Below are 24,922 nucleotides of genomic sequence, written 5' to 3'. Positions count from 1 at the left end.
GACAATTTAAAATAACCATTTTCTATGTAAATATGTAGTTAAATGTAATTTATTCCTGTGATGTGCAGCTGTATTTTCAGCATCATTCCTCCAGTCTTCAGTGTCACATGATCTTCAGAAATCATTCTAATATGATGATTTACTTTTCAAGAAACATTTCTGATTAGGGATGGGACGGTATGAAAATTTAATATCACGATTATAGTGACTAAAATTATCACGATTTTGTTGAAACGAGATGAAAGTGTTCAAAAATAGTTGATGCTCACACTGAAAACATTTCAGCAAGTTTTATATTTAATAATCAACAAACAACTAATAAAACAAGCAACTCTATGCACTTAATTTAAAGAAAGATTAAATTCTGTGGCATTTCCTTCCTTACAATGAAAAGTGTAGAAGCATAGAAAAGCATAGAAAAGTCACTGACTTTCGCCATTCCTTCTCGAAAAAAAACAAAAAAAAACATTGTGCGCTGCGCTTGCGTCAGACTGTTGCTGGCTGGACATGATTTAATAGTGAGTTATTAAAACCGCGATAATCAAACACGGTTTTAATGATAATTCATTTTTAAACGATATTACTAACCTTCAGCACATTTTATCACGGTTATCAATAAAACCGGTTATCGTCCCATCTCTATTTCTGATTATTATCAATGTTGAAGACAATTGTGCTGCACAATATATTTGTTGAAACTATGATACATTTTATCTTTCAAGATTCTTTAATCAATAGAAAGTTCAAAAGTACAGAATTTATTTGGAATATACATTTTTTGAGCACTTTTGAGCAATTTATTGCATCCTTGACGAATTAAATTTTTTTGCAAATAATTTTTTTATGTGCATTTAAGAAATAAAAATAAGACTTGCTAAACTCCAATATGCATGGTTTTTAAAAAAAAAAAAAAGAAGGCAAAGATCAAAACATCATTTCAGCCACTTCGTTCACATGGGATGAGACTGTCATGCACACACAGCAGGGTCAGGCCTCTGGAGGTCAACTCAGCAGCCAGTGGGGTGTGAAGCAGGGGTCATTTCTATAAATCAACTCTTTCTGCTGCTAGCAGAGAAACAAAGCTGAAATCCCAGCAGTGGCTGGACGCTGGAGTCTAGAGGACTCAACAGCTGCTGGAAAGTTTCAGCACATCTGATCAGAGAGCCAGTGAGAGCTGACGATTCCTATTTCACTCTTTTATATGCCAAAGATGAACACACCAGTGATGGGCGAGGTCTGTTTACGAGGGCAGCTGAAAGGATTTCCCCTCCTTCCAGACTCCAAACACACAGCATGTGCTCACCTCTATTGTTAAAGGTCACCCAAGCCCTGCAGCAACACGGACCACAACACCAATAACTGAGCCGACCGCCACCTTTGTGTTTGCCGTCTGCATTGATGGGGAAGTCCACGGGCAGAATATTAAAGGTGCATTATATATATATATATATATGGAATTTAATGAGGACATTCGGACGGACATTCATTGTCAAATATATATATATAGTGTTCCTGTAGCTCAATTGGTAGAGCATTGCTTTATCAATGATTTTTCAAAATTTAATGATTTTGAAATAACTATCTCATGCTCATCAAGGCTGAATTTATTTGATCAAAAATTGTATAAAAAAAAAATGATATATATATATTGATTTAACATTGATAATAATCAGAAATGTTTCTTGAGCAGCAAATCAGCATAATACAGAAATCAGTATTTTTATGAAAAAAATCACATCCCTGTTATATATACAAATTTTAATTACAATATAAGACATTTAATAAAACTTAACCCTAGTGGTATTTCATTTTGACCAAAAAAAAAAAATCTTAAAACTCTTGATTGAAGAAATTAAATTATTGTGACCATGATTAGAAAAGTCTACATAGTCTTAAAAAAAAAAGAATCTTCATAGTCGAAAATCATACCTCCATTGGAAATGAATTGGAACGTCTAAATACATATTTAAATAAAAAACCCTAATAAAAGTAATTATGTCTGAAAACCCTCTTGCAGCACATCATACAACACAGCTCTATGTACTATATACACATAAACTTCGCAATTTGTTAACTTAAAACACTGCATTAATTGAAAATTAAATAAAATATATTTTCTTTTTGTATTTTATATAGAATTAAATGTAAAAAAAAAAATGAAGAACATCCATTTATCAGCTCAAAGCTTTTAATTTTGATCATCAAACCTCAGAGTCTGTGCTGCAGCTCATGAGTGTCTACCTGATGATATTATCAAGCCATCGCCCTAAACTTCACACAGACAGAAGTGTATTCTGTGTTGTGTATCTGTTGATGAAAGCCATTATGAGCTGCAGGCCCCGGGACATCAGAGAGTCCTGACGCATGAGGAGCGTCTCATGATCTCAGAGCCAAACCTCAGACTGAACTACGAAAACCCCTTCACCTCCTACCACCAACATTTTCAACATTGATAATAATCAGAATTGTTTCTTGAGCAGTAAATCAAGATATAAGAATGATTTCTGAAGATCATGTGACACTGAAGACTGGAATAATGATGCTAAAAAAATACAGCTGTGCATCACAGTAATAAATTACGGTTGACTATATATTGACTTAGAAAACAGTTATTTTAAGGTGCAATAATATTTCATAATTGTATTGCATGTTTACCAGATATACCGAGTCTTTCAAAAACATTACCAACCACAACATCATTATTTTATATATACTTAAGGCTAATTACTGTTTTTATGCCACCTCTAAAGTCATTAAAATATCTTGTTGCAAGAACAGTTTCTTTATTATGTTAAGTCTGCATGTGGGCCATCATTAATCAGGGCAGCGATCTGAGGTCTTACAGCCAATGCCACACATCTGCACTCAAATAGAAACATCAGCCATCATATGACTGCTTATGAATTTCAATCACCCTGTGACATACATGAGCAATACACCAATATCATCCAAATACTGATGGAAAGCAAAGGTGATCTGGATTTCAAAAAGCATAATTGGCAAATAAAATGTCTTTATTAAAGCAGAGTGGATTTAAAAAACTTAAAAGAGAAGTAACTCACTGTGGAAAGCAAGGCTACACGACGACTGTTAAATTGTTATTTAGTCACAGCCAATGGCAAAACAAACTGGTTGTATTACACTTTTATTTAAGCAGAATATGATCTGAATCCAAACTTGCATGTTTGCCTATGTTTTCAGCTCAATGCTTTTTTTTCATAATATAAAAGGGAGCATGTGCACATGGTTGCAAAGTTGAAAAGAAAACGTAAGCCACTAGGCAGAAAATGTATAGATTTATTAAAAAAAGCTCTGATTGAGGGATTTAGATGCTTGATATCTGGCAACCACGAAAGCCTGCAGAGGCTTGTTATCAATGCACGCAAATGCCCAATTAAAATGACAATTTCTGAATAAATAGCCAGTGGTAAAACATCACAGGTGATTATGGTTAATAAAAATCGCAAGAAGCAGAAATCGTGATCACGATTAAAAGACGATTTATCATGCAGCCCTAGTGGATAAGATGCCAGAAATAACATGCAGAGTTTGCATGGGACATGCACAGACTTGTGACTGTAGTAGTAAACTAGAGCAAAATCTAATTTAAGAGCATTAGCGGCCAGAGCACAGGGGTCAGGCTTTATAAAGACACATTGTACAACACGCAATGGACTTCTTCTCCTTTACACGACAGGTCTGATGTTTATAATTTCGAAGGAAGTCCTTATGCACGACCGTCCGACAGAAAGCCACTTTGAAAAGTCTGCCAAAGCTCCAGAGGCTTGTGAAAGCCTCTGCGTTCATCATATGATCTGGAGAACAGCGCTCATATGACAGCTGAGCAGAGGATGAGCGTCTGGCTGCATACAGACTTCAGGCTAGCCGCTCCACATAATATCCTCATTGTGCTGTCACAGATAGAGGCTGCTGTGTAGCGCCACTCCATTGATAGAGCTCTCTTTAACTCAACTGCGCCTTCATTGCACTTCCTCCGGGGCTCAGAGCCATCGCTCATAACAGCCACGAGATGCACTGCGCTAGCGGGTTTTGCTCGGAGCACGGGAGCTCCTCGATTCGGTTATCTGAGCTGAACGTTATGCATGGATTAATTTGCTCTGAAGTGGGTTAGGCAGACTCACATGAGGTCAGGGTGATAAATCTTGCAAACATGCAATAAAAATGCAGAGAGACATGCTTAAATCTGGAATAAAAAACACATTTTTTGCAATTTGTTGGTGCAGATGCTGATATTCATATGGTCAAAACTGATGACATTTTTATCACTTATAATGTAGATTAATGAGATCCTTATAACAATATAGCAGATCAAATTATATATAATATCAAAACAAAAGAATATCAAAAAAAAAAAAAACATTTAATGCAATGCAATCCAATGTTGTTTGAGAGCTGAAGAAATAAACGCTCCTCAGAAGATGTGAGATGTTCTGGAGGCTTGTGAAGATCATTCCTCCGCTGAGGAACAGAGAAAGTAAAACTTCAGGAAACAAACTCTCCTCAAAAGATCCTGAGGATCAGATTTGAGACACAAAAACAGAAAAAAAAAAAAAAAAAAAAAGATATAGGTAAAAATGAGCTGCTCCAGTCCAGTTAGTGTTCATCTGAAAATATTACTACAGTTATTCTTACGCTTACTTATAAAAGTGAGTACAGGTTTGACAGAAATTAAATTAAAACATGAATCACCAGCTGAATTTGGATGATTGCACAGATACACTAAAAGACCTTTTACTTGATAAAAAAAAAAAAACTATCAATCAGGCAACAGAAGGCAGGGAGTAGATCGTGTGCAACACGTTTATTAGTTTGTCATGTTGATCATTGACAAGCTTTAGAAATAAATGCATCAAATATTAGACAGTACAATTAGACAGTTTTCTACTGAAATATGCAAGACTGTAAGAGCGGCACACGTTTAAGTCTAATTGCTGTGACGTAACTTCAGGAACTGAGAAGAAAAGAACGAGAGTCTCAGAAATATCCTGACTGAAGAAAGGAACTCAGGAAGGTCCTCTTCCGGTACATTCAAAGCCCTTCCCTAGGAAGTCTAGAAATACAAATGCAAACGGCAGACCTTAGGCAAAATACAGACTTGAATGCTTGACCGATGCATTGCAAATCGCACTATTGTCCATGCTTCACATGGCTCATGTGTTACTATGACGGTAATAAACATCAGTCTTTAAAGGGGTGGTTCGGGATTTTTGACATTGGACCTCATTTTTAGGTCAGCCTGGTTGTTATTCATTAGTGGAGACATTTTTTTTTTTTAATTATCCAGTCTTTATATTTGGATAGATAGCCGATGCTAGGCTAGCGCGAGTCAATGGGTATATGTTAGCCAGCCATTAAAAACCGTTTTACCCGCTCCACAGTGCACCAAACGCAAATCAATTATAACACTAGACTATCGATGCAAATGTCCGTTGATAGAATAATGTTAGAAATCAAACTTACCTTTCATCACATTGCATTAGTTATAATTTGTTCCCTGTAATCATAAGCCTTGTCGACAGCAGCAGCGGAGTGATATTGATTACCTAGGCAACCGAGTGAGCCGGTCCACACATGACGCAAGTGTATTTACCTGCCGCTGGCACACTGATTATCACTAACATCACATAAGAAGAGCAAAGTAGAGCCGGAGCAAAGTAAAATTCCGCAGCGGCTGAGAAACTAGTTCCTTTAGGATCATTGAGATGAAAGGTAAGTTTGATTTCTAACATTATTCTCTCAACGGACATTTGCATCGATAGTCTAGTGTTATAATTGATTTGCGTTTGGTGCACTGTGGAGTGGGTAAAACGGTTTTTAATGGCTGGCTAACATATACCCATTGACTCGCGCTAGCCTAGCATCGGCCAACTATCCAAATATAAGGACTGGATAATTTTTTAAAAAAAAATGTCTCCACTGATGAATAACAACCAGGCTGACCTAAAAATGAGGTCCGATGTCAAAAATCCCGAACCACCCCTTTAAGGGGTGACAGAGTTGAAGTCAAATGCATTATTATTCAGGTACATATGAATATGTTTATCTAACCTAACTTGCAGAGCAAGAATCTCTTCAAACTTTTGGCAGAGAAACCTGACTGTTTATTAGGGCTGCACAAAAATAGTCATGATTATTCTGCTCGAAAATTATAATCATAATTATCAATCATGTTCTCATTTAGAGAAAAATCTGATTTATTGCACTCTCAAATAAACCTAAATCAAGGGGACATCAATTCTTGAGCAGGGTTTCTTTTACCTCATTTAGTTTCGGGGTTTTATTTATCATACACATGCTCTACATCATAAAACAAAAACTGGTAAAACCTTAAGAATAAAATTCCTAATATTAATATGTAAAATATGTTCCAAATTATGTTTCATTTGGTTTAAATCCTATTGGTTTAAATAGAAGTTTCTCTGTTGGTATGGGTGAGTGTACATCAGTTTCATCACCTTTATCATGTGGTATTCCTCAAGGGTCTGTGTTAGCACCACTTCTCTTCTCTTTCTATATGCCCATTAGGTTCAATACTGCACAGATATAGTGTGTCCTTTCACAGCTACGAAGACGATACAGAATTATATGTTACATTTAAGTCCAAAAAATTGCAGAAAAATTCCATTCTTAATAGTGACAGGAGTCAATCTCATTTATAATCACGACATAGTCTGATAAACTCAAAATGGATGAACAGTGGATGCATGCTGAGCGGCTATGCAGTGATTACTTTTTTGTCTCATGCAGCGCACTATCTTCATCTGAGTTCACAAACAAAAAAAAAAGTGCTAAATATTAACAGGCAAACTATGATCATTTATAATTCTAAACCGTCAGTATGAACCCGTATACCGGCCAGCACTACTTGAAAAAAAAATTTATGATAGCATTTGATCATAGATAAGTGCGAAGGTTGCTAGTACAACATATGCCTATTCTGATCCTAGTTAAGATGTATTTTGACTGTCTCTGAAGGTTTCTTATTATATTACTTAATATAATTATATGGATGTGATCCCTTTTTTAAAAGTTGATCTATTGCTCAATGTGTTACTGTTTGTACAGAACTGTGGTCAACGTTGTTGTTTTATTCAGTGCTTTATAAATAAATTTGAATTTAAACTTTTTTTAATTAAAAAAAAAAAAAAAAAACTTTGCACTGTAGAACAGAGGTTGTGTTAGTGCATTCACGCAAACAGTATATTCACATATCATGTTTGGATTTATTACAGATTTTATTAAATGTCAAATTATTGAAAAAAAAATGTTTTTAGGGTTAATATCCATAGCAGTCCAATTTACAGATGATTATGCATAATTAGAATTGAGATTGCAGAGCATTTGTGCTGCATTATAAATTGCACTCTGACACAATCGTTCGCCCAATCAATACTGTGTGTAAATATTGACAAACTCCTATGATGTATATCCTACAGTGTGCAATGAAAGACCCCTAGCAATGAGAAAAAAACAGTCTGCAACAAACAAACCGCATGAGGAAAACAGAAGAGTTTGAGGTCATATAACAGGTTTATAGTCCACATGAAATAAAAATGACTTTATTTACTTCATTAGCTCACATTGCTAGTCTTGATGATTTTCAGTTTTGTATTTAGGTAGGTTTTAACATTAGTTCTTAGGTACAGAAATTTAATAAAGTGATGAAATGTAAAACAGCATTGAATATTTGCCTGCATGTATTAAATATGAATCTTTATTAAAGTTACAAAAGCCATTCAATCAAGAACAGAGATTTGATTTATTTGTTGTTGCGGTTTGATAAATAATAAGAAAGTGCGGTCACTTTAAGAGAATGCACTGATCCAGTACGTTCTGCCGGCTATATCTGCTGTAGGATACTTACCAAGATGGCATTTTGACATCATTTTTGTGTGAATTTGTCCATTTAAACACAATACTTCAGAGAGAGCTTAATATTTGAATGTGTACTGAACTTTTACAGTCCATGGTTCTGAGGCGCGTGTTTGCGAGCAGAAGTCATCATCTCACAGTCAAAGTCTGTCAATTAGGGATGGGCGATATGATATTATAATATATTATTATAACGATATGATGATGTGCATCTAGTCAGTAAATCTGGTTCTGTAATTAGCGCTAAATCACCATCACCTGCTTTCAAATGGAGTGTCACTTAATAGACAGAACTACGCAAAATCACAATCATTATCGAAGGTGATTCATCTACGATAATGAACGCGATATTGCGTAGCTTGTCAGTGCAATCAAGCAAACTGAATGCAAACTGAACAGAGATGTAATTATTTAGGGCCTTATAACTTGCGCCAAGAAGAAAAAGACGTCAATCACGGAATCCAGTTATAAAATGGAATTTAAAAAGCGGAATGTCGCAGAGTTTGGCAAAATTTAAGAGAATAAATCTAAGTAGGGCTGTACACAACCAGATTGCGATATTGACTACTGTCTTTTAATATTAACGCAAAAACGATGTTATTGAATGTCAACCTTATTGAAATCTGAAGTCACATGAACTTCATATCCACAGCTGTTCTGAGTCACCTGATCAGCATTTCACCATTTAATTTGAGATACACACAGAAACTCAACATTTCAATAAATTAACTAAAGCTCAGTTAAACTTAAAATTATGACAAATGTATAAATGTACTCCATCCAAAAGCATTTATTATTGCCTCTCAAAGCAACAACAACAATAATAGTTCATGAAAACATTATTCTTTGGGAATATAAAAAATTTTCTTCCATGTTTTAATTTAAACAGACAGCGTCTATTTAAAAATAAAATTTAAGGAATTGATTTTATTTTATTTGATTACATTTTAAAATATATTATTTTTAATTGTTTTAGTTTTATTAACTTTGATTACAATTTTTTTTTTTTTTTTTTTTTTACAATTCTTTATATTAAATTTGCATTTAGAAAACAGAATCCAGAGCCATTTAAACTAAAGTCTTCATAAATGATTAAAGTTGTATGAATTCAAATGATTAGATATTCCTTTTTATTAAATATTTAATCAAACCATTAAAATGGAATCCACAAAAATTAAGGGACAACATGGAATTTGGGAGAAAACAAAAAGACCTTTCATAGAGCCCTAATTTTATTATATTTTATAGAAGAAACCTTGCCCTCACAAAATTTGAGGTTTCATTGAAATGATTATTAATGAACATCATTTTGAGCACACAAACATAAACTTTGAATCTCTCATCAGAGGTGAAGCCTATTTATTTAAAAGCTCATATGATTCAAAATATTAGTCTACTTGTCTCTCCCTTGGACATTTTGACTGTGTGACTGGCCAATCAATGCTCTTGATTCATGCTTGTACTGTATATGTTCAGTGTGTTTTGTTTCTCAAACACCAGAGTAGCACAAGTGTGTTTGGAGTGACAGCACAGACGACTCGTGGGCAGCATCGGGAGAAAACAAAACAAAGGCCTGGAGTTTAAAGCAGAACACATGCTCATAGGGCAGGCTCCCAACAAAGAGTCACATGAGCTGAAAGTGATCCGGTTTTAGAGGGGAGCGCATTCATACGGCTGGAAGAGGAGGAGGACGAGCGGCAGGAGGAGGGCAGCGTCTCTCTGGTTTCCTAACAAACAGGTGAAAAGTAAAGCCACTGGCATATGGCAGATAAAATGTAAAAAAAAGAAAAAAAGAAACCTGCAAAATACTACGCCTCCAGTAGCAGTGTTTCCTGCATTGCTTTTAAATGGCATCACTCTGATGCTACTGAACTTAAAGCATTAACTAAATAAACCAATAAATAATATTGCACCCAATCTGGTTGCCGTCTGAAATGAATTTCATAAAAATAAATTCACTTAAAATACATACATATATATATATATATATATATATATACATACATATACATATATACAAAATACATTTTTTACCAAAACATAGTGGTGGTAGTGGTTTGTAATTAATAACCATTTATTTTAAAGCAGGAATTTCCAAACCTTTCTGAAAGCTGAGATATAATATTTACTTGAAGTACCCCCTAAAATTTCAGGTTAATATCTAAATTTAACAATGCATTTGCATCTGATATTGGTTTATACAATTATAATATATCAATTATTTTATGGTCTTATTTTGATGATTATTTTTTATTTTATATTTTTAATCATTAGGTTTTCATCAACTCAGTAACACCCGTAAGAGAAACCCTGTTGTAGAGAAAACATTAAACACCCGTTAACAGTCTAATGAATCATTCTCTGAATGAATTACTGAATCAGTCAGAGCAATTACTGAATCAACAACTGACTCACTTACTGAACTGCATCTTATCGTTATTTCCAGGTGACGTTATCTCAAAATGAAGCATGTTTTGTGTACTTAAGGTTCTTGAAACTTAAATTAGTGTAAATATTAACTGGTGTCACTGGCAGACGTTATTGTTGAAAGCGGTCTGAATCATTTAGTGTCATCAACTCACTGATTCACTGCCTGACCAAATGCATAACTGTAACATTTTAAAACACAGGGCATTACAGTAATTTCAAACTGTGTTCAAGCCAAAACAGACTGGGAGGTTATGGTTATTATTAGGGTTTGATTTAATATGTTTAATATGGCTCAAGTAGCCATATAACTTGTGAGCAGGACAGCAGACATCCTCTTCACATTTAAAATGCCAAAGCTGTGATTTAGCACACATTCCTCTTAAAATAAATATTTTCAAGCGGACCATAAATGCATTAGCTTCATTGCACTGGCATATATTTACATCCGAATGCTCCAAAAGACATTCAGCACAGAGTAGAGCACTTACAACCCCAGTCGAGTGTCATAAACGTACGTCATGCATGGAAAATTAAGAGTGTTTATCTGAGTCAAACATAATGTAATACATAATCATATTACAACTGCAAGACACGGCTTGCTCGACCTGACAACTATTAGGTGTGTCACACCTGCAAGCATGAGCGAGACGCTTCTTTTCCTTACATGGCGATCAGACACATCCAAAGGGAAAAAAACGCAGAAGTGACCACTGGAGTCTATTTCTGACATAATCATAGTTTTGCCAGCTATACTTAAGACTCTGGGGTTTGTCCCTTTGCTCACAGTACATGCACTTTACGAGTGACAATGAGCCAATGCTGGTCTGAGGCATCTTCCTGTCATTGTCAGGTGAAGCCAACAACAACCAATGCATTTCCAAGCCTTTTCCATTTAAATACTGGATAATAGATAATTGATAGAGACTGCACTCACAAAGAGCCATTTAGAGCCAAAGAAATGTATAATCGCTAAGACTTCAAATCATTATTTTTAAACCCCTGATATTTTTAGGCTTTCCAAGAGCCTTTTTATGAACAGCTTCAGATGTGATCAAACAGGACTGGATGCAGTTCAGTGTAGTTTGAACAGATTTGGAGCGAAACTAGAAGGGAAGTAGATTCGTAAGTGTAAAACAAAATCATTAAATCGACCACTGTACTTGCCCAGCTGATTAATCACAGTACATTAAGACAACTGTTTGGGGTTAAAAGTTTTCTAAAATGGTATGTTTAGATAGGCAAAATAAATATGCGCTAATGTGCATATATTTCCAGAACCAAAATCTGAACACCGGATGAAGCCTGAGTCAAAATTCTTGTTTGTTTTTGTTGACAGATTTTTTTTTTTGTCACTCCATGAATCACAAAACACTGTCAACAACAGGCAGAAAAGACATAACTAATCACCATGTTTTTATGATTATAATGACCCCCTCAGCAAAATCCTTCATAATATAGACAGGCACAAAACTGTAAAGTTTGTCTAAGTTAGTTTCTGGCACAGCACAAGGAGAAAAAAAAATCATGGCTTTAAAAAATATATAATTTAAATATGTCTTAGGTAGCAGGGGTATATTTGTTGCTATAGCCAAAAAATCTAATTATATGGGTCAAAGTTATTGATTTTTCTTTTATTCAACAAATCATAAAAGATCATGTTCCATGAAGAAACTTTGTAAACTTCCTACCGTAAATACGTCAAAACTTCTTTTTTATTAGTAATATGCATTGCTAAGAACTTCATTTGGACAACTTTAAAGATGACTTTCTCAATATTTTGATTTTGCCCCCTCAGATTCCAGATTTGTAAATGGTTGTATCTTGGCCAAATATTGCCATATCACAACAAATCAACATAAAGCTTTCAGATGATGTATAAATCTAAATTTCATGAAATATGTGGTCCATGGTTGCATTTAAAGACACAAATAGATAAAGCACAATAAAACAAAACACTTAAATGTGTACTTTGAATGTTTTCTTGCCACAAACTAACCTAATAACTCCAGTGAATAAAAACAACAACAACGTGTCACACTTTATGATTGCAGACTTGAGAGAAACATGTTTATGACTGCGTTGAGTCATAGGGACCTTCCCTCAGACACTCGAAGGGTTAAATCTCTTCTGAAACGGAGATTGACGGTTTATTCACCCCGTGTGTGTGTAGATGTTCTCTTCTTCAGTGTCTAACTCTGGCTCTCGGTCTCGTGTTCGTGTTGTTATGAACTTTTAAAGCTCGCTGTGGAGACTAAAGTGGCCTAGTTTGACTCGTGTGGTCAGCTCACCTCCTCGGCGCTCTTCCTCAGCGCTTTCTCCCGCTCGTACTGGGTGATAAGTTGCTCGTTGTCCTCCTTTAGCAGCTCCAGCTCCACCTCATGCTCCTGGTTGTCCGCGAACACCGAGTCCAAGTTCTCCAGAACGGCCACGACGAGCGGCATGAGCTCCTTCACCACGTCTTCGTCGTATTTACCGATCATCCGCTCGAACTCGCGGTAGATGGAGCTCGCCAAGCCGGACACCCGCTCGGACATCATCGCCGAGGAGCCTGGGTCCTCCTGGTAAAGGACACCGTCCTCTAACTCCATTTTTCCGCGTTTATCCGAAGTCTTACCGTTACCTCAGGACGCTCTCCACTCGCTAGCTGCTCGCTCGCTAACTGTCCAGATCTCTGTTTACTTCGCGACGTCTGCTGCTGCTGAACTACATCTACGAATAACTTTTTTGAAACGACTCCAACGTAAAGGGAGAGAGAAAACCTGCTCCGTCGCCGAGCTAACCGGTCCCGGTCCTCGAGGACAGTTATTTGACCGGGTTAATCTGCACTAAACAGCGGAGGTTAAGTACAGTCCCGACAGTAGAAGACTGACCGTCACATGATGACGTCACGCCCCAGAAGCGCGATCATGGGCGGCGCGAGCGCGAGGCAGCCTTGCTACTTTTATTTGACTCTCGCAGCTGGCGTTTAAATATTTGCATATAAACACCGCATTAAAATGTTTGCTATTGTTTGAAATTCACATTTAATTTTCCTGCACGTGTCACGAAGGAATCAACAAGTGACCACAGTTTTATTTATTTTTTTTTACAAAATATCTTAACGAACTAGACAAAAAAAAAATACATTTATATATATATATTTATATATTTTAGCGTTATGATTTTTTTTATTTTCATTTACATAGATATATAGTGCAATACAATTTTTAATCGAATAAATTACAGTATGTGACGATTAATGTAATAGTTTTTAATAATTTATTTCACATTAAATATGGCTGAGAAATTACTTCAAAATATCATTTAAACTCATTATTTTGTCAAATGCATCAAATAGACATAACAAAAAGTATCATTTAGTGAACTAAAGTTTTTTTTTATGAATGTGCATTTTTTATTTCTATGTTTATTTAATAAATATAGAAATATTAAATAATATTTTCATGAAATGATACTCTAAATAAAAAACAAAGACTTCACCACCAATGATATTCTGTTTCTTGCATAACTTGGATTTAATATTTGCAAGAATAAAAAAAAATGCACTTTTCATAGTCTTTCTCTCTCTTTACAACTTGACCAGACCATGTTTTCCTCAGCATTTTTATTTTTGAAAAAATGCATGATATCCTGAAAAGGCATCGTTGGAGTAAATGAAGAGCCTCTCGTCTCCATCAGAAGAAAGAATTGCATGCATTTGGTGCCAAGCATCAAAGTCTCATATGGGTTTTGCCAACTGATCGGCCAATCCTCATTTGGGGAAGATACATCACAAAAAACCTAACGTCACCAGTACACTGATAATTACAGACATGTTCTTGCTCGAGTCCTCATTGCACAAGCACAAAAACTAAAGTTACTCTTACAGCTGAACCACACAGCATTACAAATAATGTGATGTGATGATAACTTTTATGGATGATGGGAATATATGGCAGTTCATGAGGCCTTTAAAAAGCAGACACACTAATGGGAGTATAATGCGCAAATAAATACGTAAAATAAAGGAGTCCAGTGGATCTTGCTCCTGACAGTCTTTTGTGAAGCTCAGATGACGTTCAGATGGCTGTTGCTCATAGAGGACGGGCAGAGAGCAGACGTATGTTCACAGGTCAGACTGCACAGCGCACGCAGAACCACATCAGGCATGTGATCGGCGATCATCCTCGGGCTGATCAGAACATTACGGAATGATGTCTCGCTCGACCACTCGGCTCTGTATCTCACCGGAGCAAAGCAGTGTCTGTGAAGAGTCAAAGAGTTTAAAGAAAGACATGATTCAATTACACATACATATCTCTCTCTCTCTCTATATATATATATATATATATATATATATATATATATATATATATATCTCTCTCTCTCTCTCTCTCTCTCTCTATATATATATATATATATACACACACACACACACACACACACACACAGTACAGACCAAAAGTTTGGAAACATTACTATTTTTAATGTTTTTGAAAGAAGTTTCTTCTGCTCATCAAGTCTGCATTTATTTGATCAAAAATACAGAAAAAAAAATGTAATATTGTGATATATTATTACAATTTAAAATAATTGTTTTTACATTTATTATACTTTAAATTATCATTTATTTCTGTGATGCAAAGCTGAATTTTTAGGATCATTATCACATGATCCTTTAGAAATCATTCTAATATGATGATTCATTATCAAAGTTGGAAACAGTTCTGCTGCTTAATATTTTTTCAGAACATGTGATACTTTTTTAGGATACTTTGATGAATAAAAAGTAAAAAAAAAAAAAAAGAAGCTATGTTTTTAAAATATAAATATTTTGTAATAACAATATACACTACTGGTCAGTAATTTGGGGTCAGTAATTTTTTTTCTTTTTAAATAAAATCAATACTTTTATTCAGCAAGGATGTGTTAAATTGATAAAAAGTGATAGTAAAGAAAATATATTATTAGAATATATATTATTGGAATTTTTTTTTTATTTTGAATAAATGCAGTTCTTTTTAACCTTTTATTGCAGAACTGTTTCCAACACTCATAATAAATCAGAATATTAGAATGATTTCTAAATGATCATGTGATAGACTGATGTTACATGTGACACTGAAGGCTGGAGGAATGATACTGAAAATTCAGCTTTGCATCACAGGAATAAATTATTTTTTAAAGTATATTCAAATAGAAAACTATTATTTTAAGTTGTAATAATATTTCACAATATTCAATTTTTTCTGTATTTTTGATCAAATAAATGCAGGCTTGATGAGCAGAAGAAACGTCTTTCAAAAACATTAAAAATAGTAATGTTTCCAAACTTTTGGTCTGTACTGATATATATATATATATATATATATATATATATATATATATATATATATCTTCATTTAATTATAGACATTTATTATTATTATTATTATATACTTTAGTTATTTTTAATGTCATTTTTTTATTCCAGACATGAATAAAATGTAAGTTTTCTTACATTAATTTATAAAAACCAAAACTTCAACCATTATGTTTAATTATTATTTTTTAGATTACAGATTGGAATAAATGTAATTGTTTTATTATATATTTTTTAATTATTACCTACGGTTTCATAATTATATTTTTAATTACATACATTAATACATTTAAATGTTTTAATATTTTATGTAAAATACTATTATTTTAAATTTTATGTTTATTGAAAAGTAATTCAGAATATACGTTAGTTAATTAAATATATGCACATTAAATATATATATATGTGTGTGTGTGTGTGTGTGTGTGTGTGTGTATATATAAAAAATTATATTTGATTTTTATTTGAATGATTACAGTCAATCAGATCAAACGTGTGACAAACTATTAATAAGACAACAAAATAAAAATATCAATAGGTGTTATTATATTAAGGCTGGGCAGTATGACAATATTTACCAAGTTACAGTAGAAGTACAGTTTTATGTCCGTGTAGTTATCAGTTGTGGGACAGCTTTCTGGCGTCACGGGTGTTTGTACATTATGTCTGCTATGTTATCAAGACTGTATATATGCTGACCTGCGAGCGGGGCCGTCCTCGGTGACGTGCAAGATGCGTCCGGGCAGGTACAGCGGCAGGTGTGTGGGGCGAGAGGGCGAGTCGTCGGAGGACAGGCTCTGGTAGGTGTTCGAGCGCTGAACTAACAGACTGTCCTCGCCCAGCAGTGGCTGGTTAAGCATCTCCTCGCGCCGGTTCTCCAGCTCCGTAGGGAAATCATCAGGAGTCCCTCCAAACAGCTCATACCAGCACCCGTGCATCAAGATCTTATACTGAGAGACCGAAACGCATCACTGACAGAGTCAAGACAGCCAGAGCGTTGGATTTACACGGAGCACATGATCTCACCTTCGGTTTACTGCAGTTAGAAACCATTTTTAGCAATCTTCTTTTCAGGTCTTCCATGTTAGGGATACTCAGTCTACAAAATGAGAAACGAAATACGAACCAACAGAAGTGAGAAAAAAGGAGCCAAAACAGGCTCTTTGGATATAGTTATCAAGCGAGAATCCGACTGATGACCGACTAAATCTCACCTGGGTACAAGATCTTTTCCGAGCACCACCGAGACGACAAACTGCTTCGAGTAATCAGCAAGAGCTTTACTGAGGAGAGAGAGGAGTTAAACTGTGCCGTTTACTGACAAAATACTATGCATGTTTCTTTAGACGTGTGCAGCAAACTGTGCTCTGTAAAAGTGTATTTTAGGACTCCCTGAAAAACTGTGCACAAGTGCTGTACCTCATCAGGCCCCCTGGTGGAGAGAAGGCGTAGCACTGGAGCGTGGGGTGTGTGCTGTGCAGGAGAACGGCTAGAAGAGACGCGGCTCCGGCTCCCAGACTGTGACCACAGATCACCAGCTTATACTCCTGCACACACACACACACAAGACAAACCTTCAGTCGGCTGCGTGTTCTCCTGCTGCATGACGACAGCACAGAAGACGCGCTCTCACAGGTGCGATGTTGAACGCCTGACTCAGAATCCCATCGTTCACTAGTCTCTTGTAGAGGTAATGTGCAGCCTGGGAAATGCCCTGCGATAGAGACAAACATAAGCATGTGTGATGTGGATTGTTTTGATGAGTTTAATGTTGAGATGGTGATTTTGGCACCTTGTGAGCGTAGCAGGTTCCTGAAACGCCTTCGACAGACAGATTCTCACATTCAGCCGAGAGATCGGTCAACACGTCCTGCAAACACAAAACCAGATCACTTCACTGTAATACAGAGAGATCAGGAGGATTCCACTGGAACGCCTCTCAAAACTCAATGCCAACCGTTACATTTCACCTTTCAGGCAATGGTCAATAATCCCACACTGTTTTTTCTAAATAAATAAAATGGTAAACAACTCAAATCTATCTTTAGGCAGCACAACATTACGAAAAATGTATATTTAATACAAGATTCACTAATTAAGCAGTGTTATTATAAAGATTAATTGTTTGTTGTATATCAATTATTTATAAGTCATTTGTTATTCTTTTTTAATATTCATTAATAAATATATAAAAAAATATATATTAGCTCAGAGAGTAATAACTAATAAACTTTTTTTATTTTTTATTATTATTATTGTTGTTTTAAATGCTACAAGTGGATTTAGGCAATAAAACATTATGAACAGTATGAAAAATGTATATTAATTTCACCAAAAATGTATATAATCAGACAAGGACCAGAAAAGAACAGTTGTGTATTTATATATATAGTGTATGTGTATTTATATATATAGTAATGTGTGTGTGTGTATGTGTATGTATATATATATATATATATATATATATATATATATATATATATAGTACAGACCAAAAGTTTGGACACACCTTCTCATTCAATGAGTTTTCTTTATTTTCATGACTATGAAAATTGTAGATTCACACTTTTGGTCTGTACTGTGTGTGTGTATATATATATATATATATATATATATATATAAATAAATAAATACTCACACACACCTTTATTTACATTATATTTATTTATCATTTAATAAAAACAACTATGATAGTTAATTAAAATAAAAAAAAGTATGTTTAAAAAAAAATCTATTAATAACTGCTGTCATTGTTAGTTCATACTAACTAATGCAGAATGTTATGTTAAATTAAATTATACTAGGAAATGTAAGATATTAACTTAAAGTGAGCGTTACACAAGAACAACAACAAAAAGAAGTCATTTAAATATAATAAATAAATGGAATATAATAATCCACATGTAAATAAATGTATATTTTTGATTCTAAAGCAGAGTTCCGCTCCTGGATTCTGATTGGCTGAGCTGCATTTGAATCTGTTGTAAATAACACTACAAACACACACCTTTGTTTACTTCTGTGTGTTGCTCGGCAACCACTTTGTTGGAAGCACAACTGATTCTGAGGAACTACATTGTTTGGTGAAAGAATACGGTGTTTATTAATATCATTACACTTTATTTGCTGTTTTATTTGGCGAAACCTACTACGTATATGGAATAACTGTTTTATAAAAGCAATAAATAGATGCCAAGGAAAAACACTAATATCGACTTTTTATGCAAACTCTGTGAAATGGCTCATTTGAAAATGAAATGAGCAATAAAAGGTGAGCTCAGGAGCGACTGGCAGGCATCAAGAGTGCGATTTGTTTAGGGAAATCTGTCCAGCAGACACACACGAGTGAACTCACCTTCAGCGAGAGCGTTCCCCTCACAGCGACCAGGACCGCCTCTCTCTCGTGATCTAACGCCACATAGAACGGGATCTCGTAGATCTACAGAGCGAACAGACACCGCTGTAGGTTGAGCTGCACAATATCTGAAACAATGACACTGTGGTATCATCAAGCCCTTTTCTGAAACTATGAGTAAATAGAGTTTAAAAATCAATCTCACTCTGCTTGAGTTTTAAAAACCACATTCCCACTGTTTAAAACCAATTCAATATGCTTAAAGTTTTATTGTGATTATTATTAGATGAAATAATTCAGTAATAACAACCCCTGTGAGTCAACTGAAAAAAAAAGGTTACAAAGTGGTTCTTAGAGGGCAAAGATGTCCATGTCATCAAAAAAAAAAAAATAATAATTAATAAATAAATAAATAAATAAATAAATATTATATATATATATATGGATTTGTTAATTAATAGTAACAACACACATTTTTTTATGTATTCTTGTTTTTTGGTTCAGTGTCAGATAAAAAAAAATAAATAAATAAAGACTATGTATGAGTATATGTTCCACATGCCAAACCTGAGAAAATGGTGCCATCAAGAGGAAAAAGTAAAAAATAAATAAATAAAAGTTGTAAAACCAACAGATTGGTTCATTTTACTGTAATAACAATAATAAAAATTATAATTTTAATTATAATAAGAGTTTTATTACTTTATAATTTTGTTTTATTATTTTTATTACAATAAAATGAATCATTCTGTTGGCGTCACAATTTTTTTTTATTTGTGTGTAATGTGTATTTTTATTATGTCTATATAGACATACACATTATAAAAAAATATATAAATACTAATTTATACATTTATAAATTGTATAAATATACATATACACACAATTTAAAAACATATATAATGTGTGTATTTATATATACACAGTGCAAACACATAGTATGTAAACAACATCATTTATTTTGAATGCGATTAATCATTTTGCAGCCCTAGATATAGGAGTAAATGAAACTGAAATATTACAATTCCAATAAAAAATACAAATATATATGTATATAAACTGAAAAAGATTTTTTTAAAATGTGTCTAAGGACGCACAAGGGATAATTCGTGATCAGTTTGTGATTATTTTGTTGGCTAGCCTGCAAATAAAATAGAAATATATAATATTTCTATATAAAACTGTGCATTTATTTAATTCTATCACACCCTGCGCAATCTATAAATCACAAAGCCCTATCATTTTAATCTGGATATGAAGGCGAGACGTCACCTGGTTGTGAAAGCTGATGTGGATGAAGTCTCTGTACTGCAGGCCTGTGCTCTGTAAGATGGAGGTGAAATGGCAGCCCAAGGCATCTCCTCCGACCAGATCGTACTCCGCCTGACGGCTTCGACAGCTGAAACACAGTCTCAGATGAGTGCAGCTCTGTATATGACACTGTTAGGCTTCAGCTGGCAGGAGTCACACCCACCAGTCTCCGCTGAGTTTGCAGAGGCCCGTGAGCGGGTTCGAGTAGACGTATAGAGGCCATCCGTATGCAGCCGCTGCAAACTGCATGAAGTGAGCGGCTCTCTCGAGCTCAACCTCCAGATCCTCCCTCTGAGAAAAAACACAGGAGGTGTGAGCTCGGCCCATGCACAAACCACACAGCACACGCAGTATTGAAGACTCACTATAGGGGAGGACGGGCTGTGGGACAGGACCTCATCGGGGTCCCTGCAGCGCTCCACTTTGTCCTGTTCCTGATGCAGAAGAGCCAGACCAGCCGCGATGTCACTGGGAACCAGGTCTGTGTCCTGGAAACAAGATAATGCACCAAAATATATATGTATATGTGCATACATAAAGTATATAAAGTGTCACATGATCATTCAGAAATCATTCTCATACGCTGATTTATTATTAGAATTATCAATATTGGCAACAGTAATATTTTGTTTGGAAACTGATACTTTTATCAGGATTCTTTGATGAATTAAAAGTTAAAAAGAACAGCATTTATTAAACAATATAAATCTTTGCTATCACTTCCTATTATTTAACACATACTTGCTGAGTAAGAGTTTTAATTTCTTGAAGAAAAAAAAGAAAGAGTAAAAACAATTGACTGACCGCAAACTTTTGAACGGTAGTGTGTATTGTTAAAAAATGACTTCCAATTTAAATAAATGCTCTTCTTTTTAACATTTTATCCATCAAAGAACCCTGAAAAAAAATACCACAGTTTCCAAAATAAATATTAAGCAGCACAACAGCTTCAACTGGAGGAATGATGATAAAAATACAGCTGTGCATCACAGGAATAAATTACATTTTATCATATATTATAATAGAAAAACTTAATATTTACAATTTTATGAACTCTGATTCATAAGAAACTTCTGATTCCAAACTGTTGAGCGGTAGTGTATATACAGCAGTCAACACTTAAAGTGCATCATACTAATATAAGAACGAGTATTGTTTTGGTTTTAAGACAACTTTACTATTGACGACTATGCATTTATATATAGTCAGAGCACTCTCACTAATTTAAGAAGCACCCTCAGTGAGAGTCCTGAGGAGATGTCTGTGTCTTTCAGTGTAATGCACTTGTTATGTGACGAGCACCACGGACCAGGAAGAAGCCGCTGACGAGCTGGGCGATGCTGGAGAAGGCTGCGCGGTGGTTGTTGTCCTGCGGCAGACAGCAGCACAGCAGACGCAGACGGCTCTCCCAAACCCGCGACGCCATCGTGTGCGCTGTGTAAAAGAGCTGAGACGACTCGCTGCTCTCCAGATCCCTCACCCCCAGCAGAGCGTCCGGCCTCCGACTGCCCAGAGGATCCAACACAACCAGCACACCCAGCACCATACACAGGACGATGATCCAGCTGAGGACACACACACACACACTTTATCCTGCAGAAAGACTGGGATTGTACGATTATCTAAGCTTACAATCAATCTACGAATCATTCAAGGTCAGCTTCCTGTAAATACATTCAATCACACAAATGAGAATGCGTTTCATTTTGGCATACAATTATGCATTCTGAAAGACTGACAGTTTTAAACTCACGCTGAATGTCACGAAACTACAGGAAAGAGCATTTAATGCCGATATCTCTAGTTTCCAGTTAACATTGTCATAACAAAATCATCTATTCTAGATAAATTAACTTATTCTTATCTTGAAAGGACGATGATGATGTTACTATGACAAAGTTGTTTCGATTTAGGGAATAGATCATTGCTTTAAAAGTGGAAACGTATGCAACTGCGACAGGGGGTAGTCACAAGCCTAGTTAATAATGAAGAACAAATGCATTATTATTATATAAAAAATATAGAGAGAGAAGACTAGCTTTATGTGACTAATTTGTTTCAATTACAATTTGAAATCTGTATTTTCAGTGTCACATGATCTTCAGAAATCATTCTAATATGACATTTCTGATTATTATCAGTGTTGAAATCAGTCGTGCTGCACGATATTTTTGTGGAAACGGTGATGCATTTTATTTTTCTGGATTCTTTGACAAAAAAGAAAGTTCAACACAACAGCACTTTCCTTTGTAACGTTATAAATGTCTTTACCCCCACTTTTGATCAATTTAATGCATCCTTTCTGAATTTAAGTGTTAATATCTCCTAAAAGCATTATTTTTTTTTTTTCTTACCTGGAAACCACAGCCGCGATCACAGCCCCGACCTCGGCCGGCTTGCACCCCGTGCTGCTGTCAGACACCCAGACGGCCCCCAGACAGGCCCATATGATCTCGGGGACGAACAGGAGGGCCCTCAGATACACCAGAGCTGGCACAGACCGCCTCGGACCCGGATTCATGATGGTCCCTAAACAAAACCACAGCGTTCACTGACAAACCCTCCAGAAGATGAGCATGCACTCGCTCGGTCGCTCACTCACCTTGAGCACTGATGTAAACGATTGCACATAGTGTCAAAATAATGACAGCCAACAGAACCAGAAGAACTAGTAGATAATTATGCAAATATGTGCCACCTTGACAGTCAAATCGTCCTTTATGATTGGTGTAGAGAACTAAAGTCACAATCCACCTAAGAAACAAGAGAGGACAAGAAATGTCATTCAAGTACATATGAGCACTGCATATATATGGAACTGACATATATTTATGAGCATGTAGTTGTTTTGTTTATCTCTTTACCATTGCATTATGGTATTTCTGGTAGCATGGTGTGTATATTATGGTATTAAACACCTCTAGAGCTCGTTGTTTTAAAGTGTCTTACCACACAGCTCTGATAAATAACTCGAAGGCAGCAGGAAACACAAGATCATCGCTGGCGATCCTCCATCGGCGTCCGAGCAGAAGCATCCCCGGCATCCTGACAGCTCTGATGATCACCTTCTCAGATCAACACAGACCTGCTTTCACGAACATTACAGAACCCCATTACTCTTCTTCTTCTTCTTCTTCTAGGATTTAATGGCGGTTGGCAAACCAACTTAAAAGGTGCATTCCCGCCACCTACTGATATGGAGTGTGAAGCGCATATTTGGAAAGGAAGTTTAAACTAGATCTACTCTTTAAAAAAAAAAAAAAAAAAAAAAAAAAAAAAAAAAAAAAAAAAAAAAAAAATTATATATATATATCCATATAAAATTTACACATAATGGAGTTTTAAATCCTATTAAATAATCCTGTTTCCTTTAAAAATATAAATAACTCATGATAAACTCTTGATTGTTTAGCACCTTGTCCTAGGAGAACCTGAAGTGTCAACTCATTGATTCCTACACTTCTTAAAGCATGTCTTAACTGGGACCGCTCTCTTTCATAAGCTTCGCATTCTAAAAGGACATGCTCTATATTTTCAACTAACCCACATTTGTCACAATTTCCATTCTCATGTTTACCAATTCTTTGTAAGCTTTGATTTAATAAACAATGTCCAATACGCATTCTTGTTATTAAAACATCCTCTTTCCGGTTTCCGAATCTTCTTCTCTCTGACCCAACTTTTCCTTGAATGCAGTAAAAATGTCTACCTTTCTTTCCTTCATTCCATTCTTTCTGCCAAATTTCCTGTATTTGTTTAGCTATTATCACTTTAATTTCTGTTTTACTTAATGCCACTTCAATGTCAATTTGTGAATGATTTAATGCCTGTTTAGCCTGATTATCAGCCTCCTCATTTCCTTTCACATCCATATGCGATGGAACCCATACAAGATTCACCAGAAGTCCATACTGTCTTGTTCTGTAAAGACTCTGCATTACTTCATTTATCATGTCTTGCCTTGCTGATGATGTTCCACTTTCCAAGCTATTTAGTGCGGATAAAGAATCTGTACATATCACTACCCTTGTTGGTTGGATTTCTTCTATCCACTGAAGCGCTAGACATATTGCAATAATTTCTGCAGAGAATACTGAAAGATAATCTGATATTCTTTTTGCTATTCTAATGTTAAAAAGTGGAATATATACCGCTACTGCTGTTTTCCCAGATTCTGGATCTTTTGAACCATCAGTGTATATTTGAACTGCACTATAATAACTTTGATCAATGTATTGCTGTATATTAAAATTTCCTAATCCATTTGTATTGTTATGCTTTTCTTTAAGCAATTGAGTATCAATCAAAGGCATTGGGAAAAACCAAGGAGGAATTGCTGACCTAGCCACAGTAGGAGCAACATTGAAGTCACTTAATCCCATTCTCCGGGCTTCCTCACTGGCCTTCCATCCAAAACTTGATAACTTTTTATGTCCATATTCCCAACAATCCTCCAACACCATTTTAACTGGGTGACTGTCCAAGTGTCCCTTTATACTTATAAAATACCTCATCTTTAACTTGAGCCTACGAATTACTTGAGGCATTACACCCATCTCTACTTGCACTGCTGTTATTGGAGAGGATCTAAA

At 35.3% G+C, this 24,922-nt stretch overlaps 2 protein-coding genes across 3 annotated transcripts in view; both read right to left on the bottom strand.

Moving 5' to 3' along the window:
* Positions 1–13,232, bottom strand: part of spag9b (sperm associated antigen 9b) — a 49,452-nt gene extending 36,220 nt beyond the window's left edge. The window contains exon 1 of one of the 2 annotated variants that reach the window (XM_059531671.1): positions 12,612–13,232. In XM_059531671.1, coding sequence (XP_059387654.1) covers positions 12,612–12,911 — 300 coding nt within the window. In that variant the 5' untranslated portion in view covers positions 12,912–13,232. The remainder of the gene's footprint in view (positions 1–12,611) is intronic. The other variant, XM_059531672.1, reaches the window with a different exon arrangement.
* A 582-nt stretch (positions 13,233–13,814) lies between these two features.
* Positions 13,815–23,454, bottom strand: daglb (diacylglycerol lipase, beta). Its single transcript, XM_059531670.1, has 15 exons — positions 23,280–23,454; positions 22,933–23,084; positions 22,685–22,859; positions 21,640–21,895; positions 20,696–20,818; positions 20,494–20,621; positions 20,292–20,418; positions 19,020–19,103; positions 17,457–17,534; positions 17,298–17,378; positions 17,084–17,211; positions 16,879–16,947; positions 16,691–16,763; positions 16,364–16,614; positions 13,815–14,566 (listed from the first exon to the last, which is right to left on the bottom strand). Exons 1-15 carry the CDS (start codon positions 23,372–23,374, stop codon positions 14,371–14,373), a joined length of 2,016 nt encoding a protein of 671 aa, XP_059387653.1. The 5' UTR covers positions 23,375–23,454; the 3' UTR covers positions 13,815–14,370.
* Positions 23,455–24,922: the final 1,468 nt, after the last annotated feature.

This window comes from Carassius carassius, chromosome 40 (assembly GCF_963082965.1).
Source record: "Carassius carassius chromosome 40, fCarCar2.1, whole genome shotgun sequence".
NCBI classification, from domain to species: Eukaryota; Metazoa; Chordata; class Actinopteri; order Cypriniformes; family Cyprinidae; genus Carassius; species Carassius carassius.
The sequence above is the reverse complement of the archived record's forward strand: the minus strand, read 5'-3'. Positions and strand labels throughout refer to the sequence as shown.

What these genes read in the sequence shown, in the direction of transcription:
- daglb (XM_059531670.1), bottom strand. Translation starts at nt 23,374, where the DNA reads ATGCCGGGGATGCTTCTGCTCGGACGCCGATGGAGGATCGCCAGCGAT. An exon ending in TCGTCAGCGGCTTCTTCCTG is followed by an intron (nt 20,819 to 21,639) that starts GTCCGTGGTGCT and finishes TCTTGTTTCCAG; the next exon opens with GACACAGACCTGGTTCCCAG. An exon ending in AGGCGTTCAACATCGCACCT is followed by an intron (nt 17,212 to 17,297) that starts GTGAGAGCGCGT and finishes GTGTGTGTGCAG; the next exon opens with GAGTATAAGCTGGTGATCTG.